The 16697-nt window shown below is 38.9% G+C and overlaps 1 protein-coding gene across 1 annotated transcript in view; it reads right to left on the bottom strand.

Annotated features, from left to right (window-relative positions):
* The window catches only part of LOC124279006 (kinesin-like protein KIF12), a 98354-nt gene extending 82103 nt beyond the window's left edge, over window positions 1-16251 (bottom strand). Inside the window, 1 exon segment of the mRNA XM_046714802.1 lies at window positions 14428-16251. Coding sequence (XP_046570758.1) covers window positions 14428-14690 — 263 coding nt within the window. The 5' untranslated portion in view covers window positions 14691-16251.
* Between the last annotated feature and the right edge of the window lie 446 nt (window positions 16252-16697).

Genomic DNA, 16697 nt, shown 5'->3' with positions numbered 1-16697 from the left:
ATCACATATAAACTCACACTGCTATCTAGAGATCACATATAACATATAGACTCACACTGCTATCTAGAGATCACATATAAACTCACACTGCTATCTAGAGATAACATATAAACTCACACACTGCTATCTAGAGATCACATATAAACTCACACTGCTATCTAGAGATAACATATAAACTCACACTGCTATCTAGAGATCACATATAAACTCACACTGCTATCTAGAGATAACATATAAACTCACACTGCTATCTAGAGATCACATATGAACTCACTCTGCTATCTAGAGATAACATATAAACTCACACTGCTATCTAGAGATCACATATAAACTCATGCTGCTATCTAGCGATCACATATAAACTCACTCTGCTATCTAGAGATAACATATAAACTCACACTGCTATCTAGAGATCACATATAAACTCATGCTGCTATCTAGCGATCACATATAAACTCACTCTGCTATCTAGAGATCACATATAAACTCACACTGCTATCTAGAGATCACATATAAACTCATGCTGCTATCTAGAGATCACATATAAACTCACTGCTATCTAGAGATCACATATAAACTCACACAGCTATCTAGAGATCACATATAAACTCATGCTGCTATCTAGAGATCACATATAAACTCACACAGCTATCTAGAGATCACATATAAACTCACTCTGCTATCTAGAGATCACATATAAACTCACACAGCTATCTAGAGATCACATATAAACTCATGCTGCTATCTAGAGATCACATATAAACTCACACTGCTATCTAGAGATCACATATAAACTCATGCTGCTATCTAGAGATCACATATAAACTCACTGCTATCTAGAGATCACATATAAACTCACTCTGCTATCTAGAGATCACATATAAATTCACACTGCTATCTAGAGATCACATATAAACTCACACTGCTATCTAGAGATCACATATAAACTCACACTGCTATCTAAAAATCACATATAAACTCACACTGCTATCTAGAGATAACATATAAACTCACTGCTATCTAGAGATCACATATAAATTCACACTGCTATCTAGAGATCACATATAAATTCACACTGCTATCTAGAGATCACATATAAACTCACACTGCTATCTAGAGATCACATATAAACTCACTGCTATCTAGAGATCACATATAAACTCACTCTGCTATCTAGAGATCACATATAAATTCACACTGCTATCTAAAAATCACATATAAACTCACACTGCTATCTAGAGATCACATATAAACTCACTGCTATCTAGAGATCACATATAAACTCACACTGCTATCTAGAGATCCCATATGAACTCACACTGCTATCTAGAGATCACATATAAACTCACTCTGCTATCTAGAGATCACATATAAATTCACACTGCTATCTAGAGATCACATATAAACTCACACTGCTATCTAGAGATCACATATAAACTCACACTGCTATCTAGAGATCACATATAAACTCACACTGCTATCTAGAGATCACATATAAACTCACACTGCTATCTAGAGATAACATATAAACTCACACTGCTATCTAGAGATCACATATAAATTCATGCATGCTGCTATCTAGAGATCACATATAAACTCATGCTGCTATATAGAGATCATATATAAACTCATGCTGCTGACTAGAGATCACATATAAACTCACACTGCTATCTAGAGATCACATATAAACTCACACTGCTATCTAGAGATCACATATAAACTCACTGCTATCTAGAGATCACATATAAACTCATGCTGCTATCTAGAGATCACATATAAACTCACACTGCTATCTAGAGATCGCATATAAATTCATGCATGCTGCTATCTAGAGATCACATATAAACTCACACTGCTATCTAGAGATCACATATAAATTCATGCATGCTGCTATCTAGAGATCACATATAGACTCACACTGCTATCTAGAGATCATATATAAACTCATGCTGCTGACTAGAGATCACATATAAACTCACACTGCTATCTAGAGATCACATATAAACTCACACTGCTATCTAAAGATCACATATAAACTCACTGCTATCTAGAGATCACATATAAACTCACACTGCTATCTAGAGATCACATATAAACTCACACTGATATCTAGAGATCACATATAAACTCATGCTGCTATCTAGAGATCACATATGAAGTCACACTGCTATCTAGAGATCACATATGAACTCGCACTGATATCTAGAGATCCCATATGAACTCGCACTGCTATCTAGAGATCACATATAAACTCACTCTGCTATCTAGAGATCACATATAAATTCACACTGCTATCTAGAGATCACATATAAACTCACACTGCTATCAAGAGATCACATACAAACTCATGCTGCTATCTAAAGACATCCAATTTTAGCCATTTGAATGAAATCTAGAGATCAAAATTAATGCAGTGCTGTCTAGACATCCCATATTAATTAGATATCAATTATGCGCTGCTATATAAAGATCACATTTTAATCCTGTGGTATTTAGAGATCACATATAAAGCCTGTACTGCTATACAGAGTTTCCATTGTGATCCTAAGTTACCCAAAGATCACAAACTGTTCATCTACAGACACCATATGATAAGTTATCAGTTATCATGCAGTAGCTTTTGTCATCATATGGGTGCATCATATGATCATGACCTTCGTTGTTTGAGTCTGCTCTCAGCAATAAGTCAGTTCTAAAACTAGCTAGGTATGTGGATACAGTCTGGAACAGAGGGTGGGGGTGGGGTTCTGTGGGGTGGTGGGTATACGGTAATACAGTAAATATGAAAAAGTTACAACTTCATGGATAACAACATAACATCAACAGGGATTGACATGGAGTCCTGTATTTGAGGGTCCCTGGGACTCATGCTCTTAATTTTCAGGGGTCCTGGACAACAAGATAGGGGTCCCAGACACTTAAATATTATTATTAATACTGCTATTGTATTGTGTATCATGATTATCACATTGTTACAGTAAATATATTGCAAATAATACCATAACCAAGCTAGTAGCAAACTCAGTGATAACGTATTGTCACTTAATTGGATTTTTTTTTAAAAGTATTTAGACTTTCTCAGAGTCCCTGTGGATGCACTAATATATTTTGTTGCGTCCATTGTCAATTTTTATGGGTATAGGACGCAGGAATTCGCGTCCTGTAAATCACTGCATCAACATTATGATGGAGATTCTAACCCTATCCCAAACTAGAGAACAGTTAAAGACTCTACGTCAATATGTCAATAATGCAATAGATGAGAAGTTGTTACCCTACACAGGATTCCATCAATGCATTCAAAGACTGGATATCCATACTGCTATAAGTTTTCTCATAAATGCCACTAATCCACACAGTTAGTGTACAAAGACATCCAATCAAAAAAATCATAGAGTGTGACCATCTAATCCATTTGACCACCCCTTACAACAAGAATAGGCTGCTGGGATTTGTAAGTTTAGCCTGAATCCCACCAGATATGTGACAGATGAATATCTGACAAATATAGACTAGTGAGAAGTTTAATAAGTTTGGTCAGTATACTTAGTCTACACATTAGGTATTCCAGTAAGGATCAGGTATTGTTAAGCTTTGTTGTATCGCCAACACTATATGCCTGCAGTGTTATTACAAGAGACCAGTATTACCTCCCTTGATCTCCTCTTCACACAGGAAGGAGGATTACTGGTGCTTAAATATTCCTGTTTGTTTATACACTAGCCTTATCAGATTACTATATACCTGAGATGCACTAATCTCTGAAAACATTATACCAACATACAAACATGTTGTCCCTTGGAACGGTATGAAGTTGAACTTGAATACTTCCTAGTCAGGCACAGATCAAAGGAGGTCTAAGTACATGGTCCCCAAGAGTGAGGAAATACCATGCCCAGTTAGTGACAAGAGAACTGGAGGCAGTGACATCAGTCCAAAACGTAGTCTGACCCCCGGAGCGATTAATCCCACCACTGCTGCTAATGCTCCTGTTTATGTTTACATTCTGGCCTAATCGGACTACCATATCGCCCATGTGCACTAATCTGTGAAAACATTCCACTAATAAATAGTACTGTTGTCCTTTGGAACAGTATGGTATTTAGCTATGTGAGATTGGAGGCCATCACGGTTCATCACGGCTATATAGAGATCATATATAAACTCATGCTGCTGACTAGAGATCACATATAAACTCACACTGCTATCTAGAGATCACATATAAACTCACACTGCTATCTAGAGATCACATATAAACTCACTGCTATCTAGAGATCACATATAAACTCATGCTGCTATCTAGAGATCACATATAAACTCACACTGCTATCTAGAGATCACATATAAATTCATGCATGCTGCTATCTAGAGATCACATATAAACTCACACTGCTATCTAGAGATCACATATAAATTCATGCATGCTGCTATCTAGAGATCACATATAGACTCACACTGCTATCTAGAGATCATATATAAACTCATGCTGCTGACTAGAGATCACATATAAACTCACACTGCTATCTAGAGATCACATATAAACTCACACTGCTATCTAGAGATCACATATAAACTCACACTGCTATCTAGAGATAACATATAAACTCACACTGCTATCTAGAGATCACATATAAATTCATGCATGCTGCTATCTAGAGATCACATATAAACTCATGCTGCTATATAGAGATCATATATAAACTCATGCTGCTGACTAGAGATCACATATAAACTCACACTGCTATCTAGAGATCACATATAAACTCACACTGCTATCTAGAGATCACATATAAACTCACTGCTATCTAGAGATCACATATAAACTCATGCTGCTATCTAGAGATCACATATAAACTCACACTGCTATCTAGAGATCGTGATATAAATTCATGCATGCTGCTATCTAGAGATCACATATAAACTCACACTGCTATCTAGAGATCACATATAAATTCATGCATGCTGCTATCTAGAGATCACATATAGACTCACACTGCTATCTAGAGATCATATATAAACTCATGCTGCTGACTAGAGATCACACATATAAACTCACACACTGCTATCTAGAGATCACATATAAACTCACACTGCTATCTAAAGATCACATATAAACTCACTGCTATCTAGAGATCACATATAAACTCACACTGCTATCTAGAGATCACATATAAACTCACACTGATATCTAGAGATCACATATAAACTCATGCTGCTATCTAGAGATCACATATGAAGTCACACTGCTATCTAGAGATCACATATGAACTCGCACTGATATCTAGAGATCCCATATGAACTCGCACTGCTATCTAGAGATCACATATAAACTCACTCTGCTATCTAGAGATCACATATAAATTCACACTGCTATCTAGAGATCACATATAAACTCACACTGCTATCTAGAGATCACATATAAACTCACACTGCTATCTAAAGACATCCAATTTTAGCCATTTGAATGAAATCTAGAGATAAAAATTAATGCAGTGCTGTCTAGACATCCCATATTAATTAGATATCAATTATGCGCTGCTATATAATGATCACATTTTAATCCTGTGGTATTTAGAGATCACATATAAAGCCTGTACTGCTATACAGAGTTTCCATTGTGATCCTAAGTTACCCAAAGATCACAAACTGTTCATCTACAGACACCATATGATAAGTTATCAGTTATCGCAGTAGCTTTTGTCATCATATGGGTGCATCATATGATCATGACCTTCGTTGTTTGAGTCTGCTCTCAGCAATAAGTCAGTTCTAAAACTAGCTAGGTATGTGGATACAGTCTGGAACAGAGGGTGGGGGTGGGGTTCTGTGGGGGGGTGTGGGTATAATGGTAATACAGTAAATATGAAAAAGTTACAACTTCATGGATAACAACATAACATCAACAGGGATTGACATGGAGTCCTGTATTTGAGGGTCCCTGGGACTCATGCTCTTAATTTTCAGGGGTCCTGGACAACAAGATAGGGGTCCCAGACACTTAAATATTATTATTAATACTGCTATTGTATTGTGTATCATGATTATCACATTGTTACAGTAAATATATTGCAAATAATACCATAACCAAGCTAGTAGCAAACTAAGTGATAACAAATTGTCACTTGATTTGAATTTTTTTTTAAAGTAATGAGAATTTTTCAGAGTCCCTGTGGATGCACTAATATATTTTGTTGCGTCCATTGTCAATTTTTATGGGTATAGGACGCAGGAATTCGCGTCCTGTAAATCACTGCATCAACATTATGATGGAGATTCTAACCCTATCCCAAACTAGAGAACAGTTAAAGACTCTACTTCAATATGTCACTAATGCAATAGATGAGAAGTTGTTACCCTACACAGGATATCCATCAATGCATTCAAAGACTGGATATCCATACTGTTATAAGTTTTCTCATAAATGCCACTAATCCACACAGTTAGTGTACAAAGACATCCAATCAACAAAATCATAGAGTGTGACCATCTAATCCATTTGACCACCCCTTACAACAAGAATAGGCTGCTGGGATTTGTATTTTTAGCCTAAGTCCCACCAGATATGTGACAGATGAATATCTGACAAATATAGACTAGTGAGAAGTTTAATAAGTTTGGTCAGTATATTTAGTCTACACATTAGTTATTCCAGTAAGGATCAGGTATTGTTAAGCTTTGTTGTATCGCCAACACTATATGCCTGCAGTGTTATTACAAGAGACCAGTATTACCTCCCTTGATCTCCTCTTCACACAGGAAGGAGGATTACTGGTGCTTAAATATTCCTGTTTGTTTACACACTAGCCTTATCAGATTACGATATACCTGAGATGCACTAATCTCTGAAAACATTATACCAACATACAAACATGTTGTCCCTTGGAACGGTATGAAGTTGAACTTGAATACTTCCTAGTCAGGCACAGATCAAAGGAGGTCTAAGTATCTGGTCCCCAAGAGTGAGGAAATACCATGCCCAGTTAGTGACAAGAGAACTGGAGGCAGTGACATCAGTCCAAAATGTAGTCTGACCCCCGGATCGATTAATCCCACCACTGCTGCTAATGCTCCTGTTTATGTTTACATTCTGGCCTAATCGGACTACCATATCGCCCATGTACACTAATCTGTGAAAACATTCCACTAATAAATAGTACTGTTGTCCTTTGGAACAGTATGGTATTTAGCTATGTGAGATTGGAGGCCATCACGGTTCATCACTGACCTGGGCATCAGTCTATGTTAAATTATGGGAGTTTCATCACTGACCACCCAGCTGGGCAACACGGTGGTCTGTTGAGTCAAGCACTTCCTACTCAGACACGGATGAAAGAGGTTCTTGGTAGGTAGACTCAAAGAACGAAAGAAACCTTGTGCATCAATGATTATAAGAGAGATGAAGATGAGGAAGACAGCCCAAAACATAACTTTGGTGGCGAATGCTTCCCAAGCGATCTTAATACTACTACTATCCGAAATTTATGTTAAAGTATGAGCTTTACGATCATCGTATCACTAAGATCGATTTGTGCCACTGGAACCAAGTATATTGTACCAGAATGAAGAATTAATATACTGGATAAGCAAGGCATATTTTCACATGTACCATATTTCGGCATCATATCTGGCCTTGACAGCAAGATACATAAACCATTTAACCAGATGGATATTTTATCACTCTTTGTCGTGAAGCAACTTATGTCAAAGAATTTATGAATTAAAACCTCTCAATTGTAAGAGCACCAAAACCATTCTTAGTTTTACCGGGTTGGGGAAACCTACCGATCGGCCTGTAATAGGCCGAACAGGATATTATAGGCCATTCTGCCTATTTTGCTATAGGACAATCAAGCTATATTTGAACATTCTTCTAATTATTTCACAAATTATCAATTTCCACAAGAAATAGTTTCATATGATCATAGAGATGAATAGTTAATGGACCTCCTCAGCTTGAAAAAAATAAGTTTTTGGACAAAATGGAAATTTATATCATGTTCAGGAAAAGATGTTTCATTAAGAACACAATTTTGCATAGATTTTCCTTATGAAAACTAAAAGTGAATATCTATGTCAATAATTTCAGTGAAATTGTCAATAATATTATAGACTTATTATTAAATTAGCAATTTCCAAACTCCTTTATTATGTGATGAAAATTCTCAAAAAGGGTTTGAATGAAAACCTAAGGACATCAAAACTTGAATGATGTTAATATCCTCATGCGGAAATGCACCACTTCAAATTTATTTGATAAATGTCATAATTATAGGCCAATCAGCCTATAGCAAAATAGGCAGAACGGCCTATGATATCCCGTTTGGCTTATTATAGGCTAATCAGTAGGTTTCCCCAAACCTGTTTACGATCACACGAAAACCATAAAATATGAAGGACCAATCATTTAATATACTGGACAATGGTCAGAGAGTTTTGATGAATTGCTGCATTGAATATAATTACCCTCCCCTAATGCTTGTAAATTGTATAAATATGGAATAAAAATACCATACTTTTTATTCCTGGGAGTCACACAAATACGTAAGTACTAGTGTTGCTAGAAATGGGCCACATTCGTTCTATGTGATGTATATGGTAAGAAGGCCAAAACGCCTGTAATAATTGTAACCATTGTTCAACATGGTGGATCCAGAATGTTGAGATTTAAAAAATTAAGATTCCAAATCATGAAACCAAAAAGAAACGGTTATTCAGTGCTGACCTAATGAGATCATTATCACCTATGTTTGTTTCTTTAAAATCTGTAAACAAGGTAACAAAAGGATTAGAAGAATATTCTTATAAACACATTAAACAATAAAACCTGTCAAAATGACACAACAACTACATCCAAATGTATTATGTGATACCTTCGTATTAAACCTCATCAGCTCCCCACCACCCCCATCCCCCTATCCTGATCCCCCTGCCCAGCTCTGTCAGCTCTCCCCATCTGTCAGTCTCCCTGGGTGTTGGTGATGATTATTTGATGAAGCAATCACCTAACAATGGACAGTCCTACTGTGTTGATGGGAAGGATGCAGCAGCCTCAGCCTGGGTGTGTTCAGTTAGGAAATGAATGTGATAGCTTTGAGTGATGAAATCTGTATTTATGGATGCTAATGGGTGCACACTGTCATATTGACACTGTATTTTCCTGAACACTAATTGGAGTCATGTGATTAGTTTTGAAGCTTCACACACTGGGAGAGATGAGAGACATTTACATAGCTTTATGCTGTGTACTTTAAGTATGGCAAGTGGGTGTTGGGTCAAGATTGGGGGAAAAAAGATTTATCTGTATTAATACTGCAACTTTATCCACTAGTCCATAGTCCCTGTCAAGTAACATTTCTGATAGTCTAGTAAAATCAGATGTACTATAACATGGGGCTAGCCTTTTCTGTTAGGATCTGATATGGTGTATATTATAAGTGAATGAAATAAGGCCTGTCCGACCGCCTGAGACAGGCTATATTTCTGACAGACGGTCTAAATTTACAGCTAGCCAGCCCTTTAGTCTGGTAAAACTTTTAGATAACACGTTCCATACATCTGGGTAATTTTCTTTGGATTGTCTGGTCTGGTTAAATCCATTTGGGGTTGTTAACATTTTGAATTTACCAGCCCTGATGTCTGGCTGGCCATGGGTTTTTGGCTTATTTCATACACTGATATTATCTTACATTTCAATGTACAAATAACAGAAAGGGGAGTAGGATTAGCTACAGTGTCAGACACAACGACTCACTGGACATATCTGTTGAATTTCTAGATACACCTCATGTTGAATTTCTCTAGACACAAAACCTCATCAGACAATTCTGCTTTATTTCTGCAGACACACCTCATCAGACACATCTGCTGAATTTCTGCAGACACAACAACTTATCAGAGACATCTGTTCATTATCTTCAGATACAAAACATCAGACTATTCTGCTCTTTTTTGGAAACACGATACATGATCAGAAACTGATTTTCCTGAATTTCTACAGAAAACACCAGCCACATCCATTGAATATCTACAAACAAGACATCTTCAGACATGTCTGGAATATATATGAATAAACACATCATCAGACAATTCTGCTCATTTTTGGAAACACAATACCTCATCAGAGACATCTGCTGAATTTCTGCAGACACAGCAAATCAACTGAAATACTACAGACATAACACCTCATTAAAACACATGCTGTATTTCTACAGACATCTCTGGTGAACTACTCCAGACAAAACTGGACCTCAGATATATGTGCAGAATGGCTCAGACACACCTAGTCAAACATGTCTGTTGAATGTCTTCAGAAACACAGCCACAGTACTTCAGGCCTTAAAGAATCAGTCAGCTGACACTGGCAACATACATCCAGGAATTCACAGGTATCACAAAAGACAGGAGTGAGTGAGTGAGTTTAGTTTTACGCCACACTCGGCAATATTCCAGCTATAGGGTGGCGGTTTGTAAATAATCGAGTCTGGACCACACAATCCTGTGATCAACAGCATGAGCATCGATCTGCGCAATTGGGAACCGATGACATGTGTCAACCAAGTCAGCGAGCATGACCACCCGATCCCATTAGTCGCCTCTTACGACAAACATGGGTTGCTGAAGATCAATATTCTAGCCCGGACCTTCACGGGTCACAAAAGACAGGAAGTTTTTTACACAGTTGAAATCTTTTATAAACAAGAAAAAATTGTGTCCAGGGACACGGATGCCCCCGCGGACATTCATAAGACAGATAAAGATCAATAATTGAACAAAATTCACGAACAAGTTCAATAAACATCTATGCAACTATGAGATGCACACCTTTCAAGTCTCAATGAAACACACGTATATAAGCTGAAGCAATTCTGTTGAGGAGAAGTGGATAGACTTAATCCCCCTATTTCACCATCATCAGAGAGAAATTCAACAAAATTTATCTAAGTTCAAATGTCTCCAAACATACAAAACACTATAAAATACAAAAACAAAATATGAGATGCACACCTTTAGAGTCTCTATAAAAGACATGTAAACTAAATGAGTTTTGTGCAGTGTTTTTTGAGGAGAAGTGGATAAAGTACACCCCCTGTTGTATAGGACGAACAGGATGAATAGAACCAAATTCAACTAAGATAAAACATCTGTAGAAGTAACAAAATTAAAAAATTGGATGAACAAGGTATGAGATGCACACCTTTAGAGTCCAAATGAAACACAAGTAGAAGCTCAATCAATTCTGTTGAGCAGCTTTTGTGGTGAAGTGGATAGACTTCATCCCCTATAACACTATATTCAGGGAGAAATTCAACAAAATTTATGTAAGTTCAAACGGCATTAAAATTGGAAAAATAAATAAAATACAAAATCAAAATATGAGATGCACACCTTTAGAGGCCCTATAAAGCACATGTGTAAACTAAATGAATTCCATAAAGCAGTTTTTGAGAAGTGGATAACGTATACCCCCCTGTTGGATGGAACGAACAGGCTGAATAGAACAAAATTCAACGAAGTTCAAACATCTGTAAAAGTGACAAAATTAAGAAGTTGCATAAGAAATTATGAAATGCACACCTTTAGAGTCCCTACGAAAGACATGTAGAAGTTTATTCAATTCTGTTGAGCAGTTTTTGTAGAGAAGTGGATAGACTTGATCCCCTATAACACTATCATCATAGAGAAATTCAGCAAAATGTACCTTAGTTCAAATGTCTCTAAACTTAAAAAAACCCAATAAAATACAAAAACAAAATATGAGATGCACACCATTAGAGTCCCAAGAAAGCCCATGTATAAGTTCATTGAATTCCACAGAGCGTCATTTGTGGAGAAGTGGATAGAGTACATTCCCTGTTTTGTAGGGACGTACGGACGGACAGACACGGGGGGTAACCCTATATGCCCCCTGCCATATATGGTGGGGGCATAAAAACATGTCCGTCTCCAGGGACTTGGTCACAATGAAGATATTTGTCAGTATCTTCACAGAAAACAACTGGGCATTACCAGTTAATATCTGGAGAAGAAGGAAGGATATATGTCTGGTCACTGCAGCAAAGTATATTTTTTATTCCTCGAGGAGCTGACCCAATTTTTATACCTCACAATTTCTATGACAACATGCAAACAGGAGAGCAACAAAAAGCTGAATCATTTTATTGTTCCTCCAACCAAGTGACAATAAACTACAAAAATATATCCCTGTATATCATTTTTTCACACACTGTGTTATGCCCTCAACTAATGGCTGCATTACGGGGCAAAAATAATGACTGTCGTTCTTAACAACAGGCGCCTGATCAGTTGAGGCTAAACTGTTATTTTTAAAAGATTATTTAACAATAGTTATTGGTAAGCCTTGATATATCCCCCTCTGTTAACAAGCTAAGTGGTTTTAGCGGGGTCGCCACCCACCATTGCAAAACACAGACGGTAATTACCAACTGCACCTAGCTGTCTTGAAATTGGAGACGGAAAATTACTCTTTCACATTTCAGTTCAACACGGCTGACCTACGACAACGCGAACATCTGACCTCTGTGACCTTCACCTTTAACAAAGTCACAGAGTCCGTTTCCCTGGTTCCAAAACACTACAAGATCTCCAAGGTGTGTGGAACTACAGTGTGTGTTCCAAATTAATCACACACTCTACCTTAATTTCAATCACGTCCACAATCTAAATATTCGGATACGTCAGACAAAAAATTCAAGTTCAAAGACTGCTTGAGATAAAACTTTCTGAGACATGTATCAAAAATTTCTACAACCCTATCCATTTTTTTATTAAATAGGTTAAACAGAGTTATGACAGCGTGTTATTTCTCCCATCGAGTCACGGAATGATTAATTTACGGGTAGTTGGAGGCACGAATTATCGTCATACCACTTATAAAGAGCGCAATAATAAGACATGGATAAGACGGATACCCTTCATAATTCATATTTTACGACCTTGGTATGTAGCGGTACGAGACGGAAGACGATGTCGAGACGAGTGTGTGCGGGGTGTGAAGGGACACAAGAATCCCCCACGGCGGGGCAAACACTCAAACACATGACACATAAGTAACAATCGCTCACCAGCACTTCACCACCCAAACTGCCTACCCGGCACGCTAGGTCATATATGAACATATTCGTCTGTGTGTTGAGACCATTTCGATCAAAGACAGGCAGACTTTGCACGGATCATGCAGAGCTTAGTTTGTCGTCTGCCGATGCGCAGTGCGAACTCTGTTAAAGACAGACACTCGGTCGTCGCGCGTCCACCGACTGGCGAATCTCCCGGCATCAAAGAACACACCTAAGTTACCCCTTTATCAGGAACATAAGTTAGAAAAACAAATGAAATCCAGATATATATGTAATGGTAACCTTGGACCGGAGCCATTCATTTATCGCAGGGCATGTTGTGTCTTTTGTTTTTTTGTCGTCAATTGCGTCGTCCTTATCTTGGTACCAAGATTTGTAAGATTATTGGATTGACCAAAATAACGTACTTTCATACAAAGCCTGACGTTCTTTAATCTACAAGTAGATTTCTCACAGAGTCAACGAGGGAGCGTTTCAGCCTACCAGGCAGTGAAGCTTCTTCTACAAGGTATAGAGTGAGTGAGTGTGTGAGTTTAGTTTTACGCCGCACTCAGCAATAATCCAGCTATATGGCGGCGGTCTGTAAATAATCGAGTCTGGACCAGACAATCCAGTGATCAACAGCATGAGCATCGATCTGCGCAATTTCAGAACCGATGACATGTGTCAACCAAGTCAGCGAGCCTGACCACCCGATCCCGTTTGTCGCCTCTTACAAGGTATAGAGGAAACTTGGTCTATATCAACATGCACTCTCAAGAGTTCCTAATCTGAATGAATATTTCAAGCGAATGTAGACTGTACTTATACCTCCCCGAAATGTTGTATGAATACAATTTCACAGAACGGACCAAGTACAACCATGAAGTGACTGCATTCAACAAATACAAACTTATTCCCTGGCACTCATGGAGGACTTCGTTCAGACAACGGCACCATTAGTCGTAACAAAGGTGAAAAACATGTCATCTTGTATCAAAACGCTTTAATTATGACAACTTAGATCAGAGCACAATGTCTCCGTCACCCATGTTATTCTTTATCGAACAGTGGACGCGCACCCAAGAATTGCGACCATGACACCCTGTGTCTTTTTTCCCGCGACACCATTATCATACAGCACAGAGATTAACTTAGATGAGTCGACTAAAAACAATATGTCATACATATATATGACGTCTGTGTATAGGAGGTACACACACTGCATGTATTTTTCTCATAATTATACTTTTCTGGAAAATAATTTACCCAATCTACATACATACACAATAATCAAAGCAACAGAGAGCCTTTCAGGTTTCACATGACAGTTGTGAAGACGTTCCCAACTTACCCAAAAGCATTCTTTGCGGGACGGTGTGAATATCTTCCCTTCACATGCTCGCTGAGGGGCGGGGTGTCTGGCTCACTCGGTACCACCGAACCATCCTCCGTCTTCGGGCGACTTTCTGTCATCCGTGGCGCTTGGTCCGTCCCTGATTTAGTCGGGGACACGAGGTTGATGTCCCCAGCGTTCCTGTCCTGAGCTACTCCCTCTTTCCCGGCTCCCACCTTATCACGAGCCGGCTCTGGTCTTTTGGTCTTCCCGGGCTCCATACCGCTACCCGCTTACTGTGGACTTAACAGCTCTTCTCTAATCCATCTCGGGTAAAACCCGCAGCTCACTAACACAACTCAGTCTACCCTCCTCCAATCAACATACATACGTCCTGAAAAATGATCAACATTTGACCTGAGAATACTCCACACAAAGGGTATATAAGTCTATTTCAGCCCCTGAAGGCTATACACTCCGATCACTCACGAGCGCTTATCGTGTAAGTTTTGACAATTTCTGTCCCGTCTGTGGTAATATAATCCCGGAAATTTTGTCACTATTTACATCTCCATGGTGAGGGGGAACCTATTCGCTGTGGTGCTTCTCTCTCCGTGGACCAAAATGATCCTACCTAAATCCTGAAGCTTGACGTTAAACCTGGTTCCTCGTGGAATAACTCACCGGTCGTACACATCTAGAATATGGGGGATAGACTTCCCTATTGGTTCCTGGAGGGTCGACGTGGCTTGACCGTTCTCCCAAGCTTCCGTCAGTCCACGAGTCTATCCAGTCAATTTATCAGACGCACGGTCGACAGGTGGTATCCTCGTCTCGCCGGTCCAGGTCTCAGACACAGATTACCTGCCTACCTGTTACAGTTACCTGTGTTTATAACTCATTATCTCGAGGTGTCCGATAAAGGTCTACCTGGATGTCATATTTCGTCAACGGTGTAGCGTAGTGCAATACACATCGTCTCCCTGTCATCGGCTCATCAAATTGATACACTGAAAACACGATGTGATAAGGACACAGGCTTAATATCCCTGTAACAACAAACAGGGAAATCCGATAGTATTGAGATGCGTACCGCAGGGATTGTCCAATTTGACATGCGACTATCTCAGCGGGTTCGATGTAACCGTATCATTCGCTACACACAGGTCGTCTACAGACACCCATACACATGTGTATCAAAGACTTGGGTGTACAGCACGTTCTGTACTCCAACACGCCCTGCCCGACCAGGACTCGCGGAACGAAATCAGAGCTAGACACGCACCACCTTGAAACTAGAGTGGCTCCTTTTATCTTGTAAATAAGTATAACTTGTATAGAGAAGTGCCGAGAAGGAAGGCTAGAACAAGTCACTGACAGAACGGACGTCTCTCACTGCAAAACGTAAAGCCATCACGTTTCCACACCTTAAAACAACGATGCCGTTAGAAACGTTGGCGTTTAAGACTCCTACAAGAACCGCTGCTTGTCTGGGATAGTCACAATAATCATCCCGTGGTTACACTGAGAGTCGAATTGCTGTTATTGTTCGCACCCAGTGTTGCAGAGTGGAGATCCTACGGTACGACCGACACCTGACACTGCCCTCTTAACCCGCTGGGCTCTGTCAGAGGATCCAACTGAACATTACTGTTCATTAATCAAATCCCCGACTTAATTACTACAGCAGAATTGACGTACCTAGCGGTGCACGAAACAGGGTCTTCTTTATGTTGTTCAAATACAGCAATTACTGACCAGAATACTGTAAAGAATGACTGCCATTGCAGGTACCGATACGACTTGTCTCTCGGCAGTATACTTAAAGCCCTATATCACAGCACGACTCCAGCACGTCGTTTCAGCTATACTCTACAACCCTACCGCTTGGAAGACCAACAAACGCGCCGTGAGAGAAGATTGGTCGTTAATAATTCACAACCTGTTGATCGGTTCTTCATTCGGATAGTGTTGTACTTTTAGCAGTTATTCGGCTCCATAGATACAGACAGTCAGAAATATTGTCAATATCCACCCTCCCTCTTTCCTGAACAAAACCCGTGCAAATATCCGGTAGACTTTATATTTAAAGGTCAGCAAAACCAGAGCCGTGTTTTAATCTTACACTGACATTTAAGGCATTAAATGATACATGGCAATCACGTGTCGTATATCACTCACCAACATTAAATGTGTATCGGAAATTATTAAGACGTGAAGTAAGACTGGGAAATTAACACAAATCGACGGGTGATTTTGTTTCAGGATCCGTGAATACAAACTTGGGT

Source organism: Haliotis rubra, unplaced genomic scaffold (assembly GCF_003918875.1).
Source record: "Haliotis rubra isolate DU_JTF1 unplaced genomic scaffold, ASM391887v1 Scf244, whole genome shotgun sequence".
In the NCBI taxonomy this organism is placed as follows: domain Eukaryota; kingdom Metazoa; phylum Mollusca; class Gastropoda; order Lepetellida; family Haliotidae; genus Haliotis; species Haliotis rubra.
This window is presented reverse-complemented; position numbering and strand designations above follow the sequence as displayed.